The following is a 7,821-nucleotide window of genomic DNA, read 5'->3' as shown; positions in this document are numbered from 1 at the left end:
GGAGGGAGGGAGGGAAAAGAAAACTAGGATTAATTTTCTTTTAGGATAATACTTTTCAATATAGAAACCTACAAAACTATACTCCTTTAAGGTTTCAGTCTTTTCTATCAATAAAAAGACAAGAAAAAATTAATGCTCACCATAAAAAATATAAAAGTTTAAATAAGAAAAATAAAATATCAATCATAGCTACTTCTGATAATAGAGCCTTTCCCATTTCAAAGCCTCTGTAAAAAAAATCTTAAATAGGGTCACACTGAACTTTTAAAATTCACTGAGATGGGCACCTTTCCAAAGTAGCTCAATTTAATTCTTTACCGTCAATGTTGATGGGCATGTATTTTTCTGCTACTACTGTATGGATACAAATGGCTTAATCAAATTTATTAAGTTCCTTCAAGCTGTGAATGTTCAAGTATATACAACTCTGATCAACTACATGATAAATATAAATTACTGTGTAATAGAACCTTGTAGGATAAATTTATAAAATTAAGCTTAAACATAGTATTTTTGAGATTTAAATTTCACTATAAGAAAAATGTAATACTTTGGCTTTCTTATACAAAGGGAAATGGCCAACAGATGTGGTAAGGCATGCCTTTGATCCCAGCAGAGGTAGGCAGTTCTAAGAAACCAGCCTGATATACATAACAGAGGAAGAAAGAGAGAGAGAGAGAGAGAGAGAGAGAGAGAGAGAGAGAGAGAGAGAGAGAGAAGAAAGAGGCCAATCACAGTCAATCACAGTCATTGTAATGTTTCAAGGGGAAAACAAATGTCTAATTCTTTAACCTGTGTGATCCCAATTCTGAATTTAAATATTCAGGAATGACAAGCTGTTCTAAAGATGATGGAGGAAGGTCATTGGTTAAAAAATAAAGAAACTGCTTTGGCCCATTTTATTGGTTAGAACATAGGTGGGTGGAGTAAACAGAACAGAAGGCTGGGAGAAAGAAGCTGAGTCAGGGAGTCACCATGATGCTTCCACTCCAGGCAGACGCACGTTAAGATCATTCCTGGTAAGCCAGCTCGTGGGCTAAAGCAGATTATTAGAAATGGGCTAGTCCAGGTGCGAGAGCTAGCCTAGAAGAGGCTAGATAGAAATGGGCCAAGCTGTTTAAAAGAATACAGTTTCTGTGTAATTATTTTGGGGCAAGCTAGCCGGGTGGCGGGAAGCAGTCCGCCGCTCCTACTACTACATAAAGATATTGGACAATTCTTAGGACTCAATTTAAACTCACCCATCCTTCCTTTTAACACTGTTTAAACCTGTTACTTCAGACAGAAGAAAGCACTTTCCGTCTTTAGAATAACTACCAAGTGATCGTGTGATACAAACTTCAGGAGGCAGCTTAAGTGGGATTTCTAACATCAGGACAGTCTATAATACTATCAATAAAGGTTACAAGCTAAGGAGCAGCATTCACAAAACTTTTGGACAAAGCATCACTCATACCCAGAAAGAGTTTTTAATAAAACATTTTTGATTACCAGAACTTTAAAAAAAAGGGGGGGGGGACAGTTTGACAATAACATGTAGTCAGTAAACTTAAAAACACTCAAGTTTTGGGTTAATGGATAATCATTTAACAAGAATCATTACTTAATCTCAAAAGCTAAGTGAGCACGAAACATAAACAGGCTTAATATCACTTAGTGAACTCATTAGATGAGTGCTCGTACCTCATGGTAAAGCCTTGTGTCATTCATTCTGATAAGCACCCCATCAATTCTCAAGAAAAACCGCAACAGCAGAAAAAAGCTGGAAGGCATTACTCTCTAGGGGGATAAAAACGGTACATTAAAATGTTAATGAAAATTAAATACTTTGTTTCTTTATGAAAAGAAAGAGACTTACTGAAAGAAAGCTATAAAGACGCTCCCTGGTATATGGCTACATCCCAAAAGCCTTCAAAAATACCTATCCAAGATGCTCTAAACAGATCTGACCCATTTGATAATATAGCTCACAATGCAAGGACAGAGTAAGTGTCATGTGTTTCCAGTCGCACAGCTGTATTTCTATGGACTGCCCAGAATCTAGAGTATCATACCATACATTGATGACATGGAAAAGGTAAAATTCAAATCCCAAAATAGAGTTAAGAATGAATGTTTATCATTTTCCCAACATAAAGCCATATAATGATAAGATAAAGCAGTCCAAATCAGGGACTAACTAGACAGAGGTTCTCTGCCTTAGCTCCACCTGACCTCCCATCCTTGGGTAGGTTATTTACCACGGTTTGCCTCTCAAACTCACAACCACCGGTAACTCCAGTTCCAGGGGATGCAACACCCTTTCTGACTTTCAAGGGCACCAGGCAAGCAGGTGGTGCATGAGAATAAAACATTCATACATCTAAAATAAATCTAAAAATAAGCAAGGCATCCAACAGGCTACCTGCAGACCCTAGAAATAACATTTTTAGCTATAGTTTTCATTCATTTAAGTTAAATAAGATAACCCATAAAGTAGCCAGGCAAGTATATTTTTTTAAAAAAAAAAAAAAAGACTAATATATCCTTATTAATTTCATAAAAACTATTTTTTTTCTTTTTTTTTTGGTTTTCGAGACAGGGTTTCTCTGTGGTTTTGGAGCTTGTCCTGGAACTAGCTCTGTAGACCAGGCTGGTCTCGAACTCATAAAGATCCGCCTGCCTCTGCCTCCCGAGTGCTGGGATTAAAGGCGTGTGCCACCACCACCCGGCTCATAAAAACTATTAACTAAGATGTTTAGACACAAAAGAAATTTTACATGCTACAATGCTATGAACAGAAGAATGATCAATTTAACAATCACAATACTCACAATTTTCACACTCAGGCTGGAAACTCCATGATCATGTAATTCATCTTCAAACAAAAGAACTTCTTCAAAAAATTTAATCTGCTCTCTAGCTTTCAATTTCTCTGTATCTATGTGATCTGTTGTGGGCACAACCTGGAATACACAATTTTAAATGAAGTTTTAGTATAAAGAGCTAGAGTTGCAAGAAAAATTTACCATTTTCTCTGTATAACAACAGCATACAGTTCTAAATTTGGATGTAATTAGTAGACACTGAAAGATTAGAATTTGGGCCAGGTGGTGGTTGTGGTACACCTCTTTAATCTCAGCACTTGGGAGACAGAGGCAGGTGGATCTCTGTGAATTCAAGGCCTGCCTCGTTTACAAGAGCTAGGACAGGTTCCAAAGCTACACAGAGAAACCCTGTCTCTAAAACAAAACAACAACAAAAAAAGATTAGACTCTGCCTCCATTTTGAAACTCTGAAAAGGGGGCTGGAGAGATGGCTCAGAGGTTAAGAGCACTGGCTGCTCCTCCAGAGGTCCTGAGTTCAATTCCCAGCAACCACATGGTGGCTTACAACCATCTATGATGAAATCTGGTGCCCTCTTCTGGTGTGCAGGCATACATGCAGACAGAATGCTGTATACAAAATAAATAAATAAATCTTTAAAAAAAATGAAACTCTGAAACACTATAGATAACTGGTATTCACTTCCTATCAGAATCCAACTGTACCATCTTCCAGAATATAATTAAGTATTCTGTTGTGAAGATGAAAAAATCATCAACTGAAAACCAGCATGATAGCTACAGCTATAAGAGGTAAGTGCAATTTATACTTGCATATACTTATTCGGGACTGTTAAAATGGCATGTGCAGCTTAGGGGTTGGGAAATACAGTGCTTGAAGCAAAAACATGACAACCTGTGTTCAATTCCCAGAATACACAGAAAAAGCCTGGAGTGGAGGCTCCTGCATGCAAGGCCAGGACTGGGGATACAGGTAACTCAACGATGTTAATGTAGTTCTAAACTATATATACTTAAATTGTTTTGCTTGTTTTAAAGCATTAATATGCTAGGTAGGATACACATGATGACACTATGTTGATAGTCACACACCCAAATATTTTAAACGTATTTTTTTGTTGATCCTTTTGGAAGCTCGCATCATGCACCCCAATCCCCCTCATTTTCTAGCCCCTCCGTAGTTACTCTTCATGCCTGTAGCAACCCCCAAAAGAAAATTTAAAAAGAAATAAAAATAAAAGTATTAAAACAAACAAAAAACTCAACAAAAAGGCAAAACAAAAACAAAATACATACTTAAAAAGTGTTAAAAATTTGAAAACTCATGGACATGAAGCATACTTTAGGAAAAGGAAGAAGCGTCTTCCGCAGGCACTGTTCTACAAAAGCTGCTTAGTTATTTAATCAAGAAGACAGCCATCTATAGGTATTTCACTACAGGTCAGGCACATATTGGACATTGAAATTTTTTCATTAATCATATTCTCACATCATCATCTTAGGGCCAACTAACAAATACAAAGCCAGACGTGAATCTAGTCACGTTACTGTTAGCACAACTTTGTGAGTGGCTTTTTCTTATTCCATACTATAGTTCAAAGAATAAAAATTAAGCAACCAAAAAGGAGACAGCAATAAAATGCACACCCATATACACACAAGTGCCTCCAGTAACTACAAAACAAGGATTCGAAGGCAAGGACAGGTTCTGTTCTAATGCCACATGTTCTGGAACTTTCGCTCTCTACAGAAAATATATTTACCAGCCGGGCAGTGGTGGCGCACGCCTTTAATCCCAGCACTGGGGAGACAGAGACAGAAGGATCTCTGTGAGTTCGAGGGCAGCCTGGTCTATAAGAGCTAGTTCCAGGCCAGGCTCCAAAGCTACTGAGAAACTCTGTCTCGGGATATATATATATATATATATATATATATATATATATATATATATATATATATCTCTCTTATACATACAAGGCTTTTGAACAGTTAATATTTTGTGTGTGTGTGTGCATGCATGTATGTAAATACACCATGTATATGTGGTGCCCTTGCAGGCCAGAAGAGGACATCAGGTACCTCGAGGAACTTAGGTTAACTTAGATTATAGAGAGCTGTGAGTCACCATGTGGGTGCTAGAAGCCAAACCTGGTCCACTGCAAGAACAAGTGTTCTTAATCACTGAGCTGTCTCTCCAGCCCCTCAAGAGTATTATGAGGAAGACTTTAGAATTTAAAATGTCAACCAATATTATGCATACAAATTAAAAATAACAACAAAGGCTGGGCAATGGTAGTGTACACCTTTAATTCCAACACTCAGAAGGTGGAGGCAGTAGGATCTCTTATGAGTTTGAGGCCAGTCTGGTCTACAGAGCGAGTTCCAGGACAGCCAAGTCAACACAGAGAAACTATTTTGAACTCCCCGCCAAATAAAAATAACAACAACAACAACAAAAAAAAAAAACCCTTCATGAATTCCTATGGAACTGATCTACATATAACAAATGAACAAAACAGTAAGTCATGGGCAGTCTGTTATCCAAATCATAGTTTAAATACTTCATCTACAAAATGAGGATACTGGACCTACCGTACAACGTTAGTTATTTTGAGCACTAAAGAACAAAATTCTAATAATTTACCTGAAAACTTTTCCACCTAAACAGGTTTTTTTGTTTGTTTTTAGATTTATTTACTTTATATGTATGAGTGTTTGGCTTGCATGTGTGTATGGCACCACCTGCATTCCTGGTGTCCACACATGTCAGAACAGGACATCAGATCTCTTGAACTAGAGTTACAGATGGTTGTGAGCCACCATGTGAGTGCTGGGAAATGAATCTGGGTCCTCTGCAAGAACAGTAAGTGCTCTTAACTGCTGAGCCATCTCTACAGCCTCAGCCATCCCATTAAAACAACAACAGAAAACCACATTCATCAACTTTAGACCATAAAGCATTCTGCCATTCCTGGTATTTCAATAAACAGTCACCTGCTACCTGAGACTCTACTGAGGTCTTCACTGTGTTAGAGGCACTGCATTAAATACTTTACACATGGGATCTGCCCTGCAACTGTTAGTGTCCATTTATCAAAATGATACTTTGCAAAAGATCAAACTGTGGGCAGTTGACTCAGGGGGCAAAGCCTATCTTAGAATCCCTAAATCCTCATAAGCCAGACAAAATAGTACACGTCTGCAGTGCTGGGCCTCCTACGCGTGGTGACAGGAGAATTCCCAGAAGCTCGCTGGACACAGAGCCTAGTATACATACACATCAGCAAAAAAAATAAAAACCAACCAACAAAATAAAATAGAAAACCTGTCTCAAGCAAGATGAAAGACAAGAACCCATACCCAACCATGTCCTAACCTACACAGTGGCATATGTATATCTCTGACACACACACGAACACGAGAGAGAAAGAGATAGAGAGATGGGGGGGGGGGAGAGAGAGCGCAAATTGCTTTGCCAAGCTGGTGAATGATGATTTGAACCAAAGCCTATATTCTGACAAAGCCTGAGTACATCACTCATCACTACCAGAGTGGGAGATCACACTGACAATCCTCAGTAACACCGTAGAAGAAATTATATCATAGGTGAATGTGTTGGTAAGAGAATACTGAGACACACAGTTCTGGCTCCTCCTATCAGGCTCCATCTCTGTTGCCTTGGTTCTTGCTATACTTACCGCTAATGCACCCTTTCCTAAGTGAATCCATAAAGCAATCATCACTATTGCATGAGATTTAAAAAAAAAAAAAAAACTCCAATTTCCTCACTGCTGGCAACAAAGTATCAAATGACCTCAGCTCTCTGCAAACTTCAATCAGGGGCACAGAGACTACAGTCTGTAGAGTTCTCAAAATAAAAAAACCACCCCACTCTCTCACTGGACTATACAATGGCACACAGCCAAAGTTTAAGGTATGTCTGATGAAATGAATAAATGAGTAAACATGCATTTTCTCAAAAATTTTGTTTCTGTACTGGAAGCACACATAAAAGTCTGGAGAAAGAGAAACCAAGGATTAGTTTCAGACGGCATGGTGGCACACATCTGTAATCTCAGCACTCAAGAGGAAAAAGGCAAGCTATAAGACCTTAAAATGTAGCTAACAGAGACCTTCCAACTCCACGTTCTCAGTGTCCTTGCCACTAAGTGAAGCTCTTGAGCAAGATTACACAGACGCAGTTCTGCACTAACACAACACATTAAAAAACAACTATTCATGTAAGAATTCTGCAATGGGTAAGCACTACTGTTTTTTCAATTTAGTAACGAGGTGTCCTGATGAAATAAGTTACCTAAAGGGCCAGGTGTGGTGGTGCATGACTTTGATCCCAGTACAGGGGTGGTAGAGAAAGACGAATCTTTCAGTTCAAGGCCAAACTGGACTATACAGAAAGCTCTGCCATTCAAAGGAAGAAAATCATCAAAAATCATACCAGATAGCTGGTGGGGGTGGTGCATGCCTGCATGCCTTTAATGCCAGCATTTGGGAGGCAGAGACAGGCAGATCTCTGTGCATTTGAGGCCAACCTGGTCTAAAAGTGAGTTCTAGGACAGCCAGGACTGTTGCACAGAGAAACCCTGTCTCGAAAAAGCCAAAACAAATAAATAATCATACCAAATTTATGCTCACTGAAAGCAGGATATGTTTTCTGTTCAACAGTTCTCTTTGTTCCTGTGTAAAACTCTAAGCTACTAACTAGCCACTTCTAAACCACCCAATAACGCATTACCAAGGACAGATGCTTAACTTGATACTGCTAACACCAAGGCAAAGTAATGTTTTAAAGAACATTGTTTCTAAGCTGGGCAGTGGTGGCACATGCCTTTAATCACAGCACTTGGGAGGCAGAGGCCGGCGGATCTGTGAGTTCGAGGCCACGCTGGTCTACAAGAGCTAGTTCCAGGACAGGCTCCAAAGCCACAAAGAAAACCCTGTCTCAAAAAACCAAAGGGGGAAAAAAATAGAAGATAGG

At 38.9% G+C, this 7,821-nt stretch overlaps 1 protein-coding gene across 2 annotated transcripts in view; it reads right to left on the bottom strand.

The window, feature by feature from the left end:
• Nucleotides 1–7,821, bottom strand: part of Tiprl (TOR signaling pathway regulator) — a 24,872-nt gene that overhangs the window by 4,053 nt on the left and 12,998 nt on the right. The window contains exons 4-5 of one of the 2 annotated variants that reach the window (XM_005370106.3): nt 2,814–2,945; nt 1,684–1,779 (exon numbers count right to left, since the gene is read on the bottom strand). In XM_005370106.3, the coding sequence (XP_005370163.1) occupies nt 1,684–1,779; nt 2,814–2,945 (228 nt within the window). The remainder of the gene's footprint in view (nt 1–1,683; nt 1,780–2,813; nt 2,946–7,821) is intronic. The other variant, XM_005370107.3, reaches the window with a different exon arrangement.

The sequence above is a fragment of the Microtus ochrogaster genome, unplaced genomic scaffold, assembly GCF_000317375.1.
Source record: "Microtus ochrogaster isolate Prairie Vole_2 unplaced genomic scaffold, MicOch1.0 UNK70, whole genome shotgun sequence".
Lineage (NCBI taxonomy): Eukaryota > Metazoa > Chordata > Mammalia > Rodentia > Cricetidae > Microtus > Microtus ochrogaster.
The sequence above is the reverse complement of the archived record's forward strand: the minus strand, read 5'-3'. Positions and strand labels throughout refer to the sequence as shown.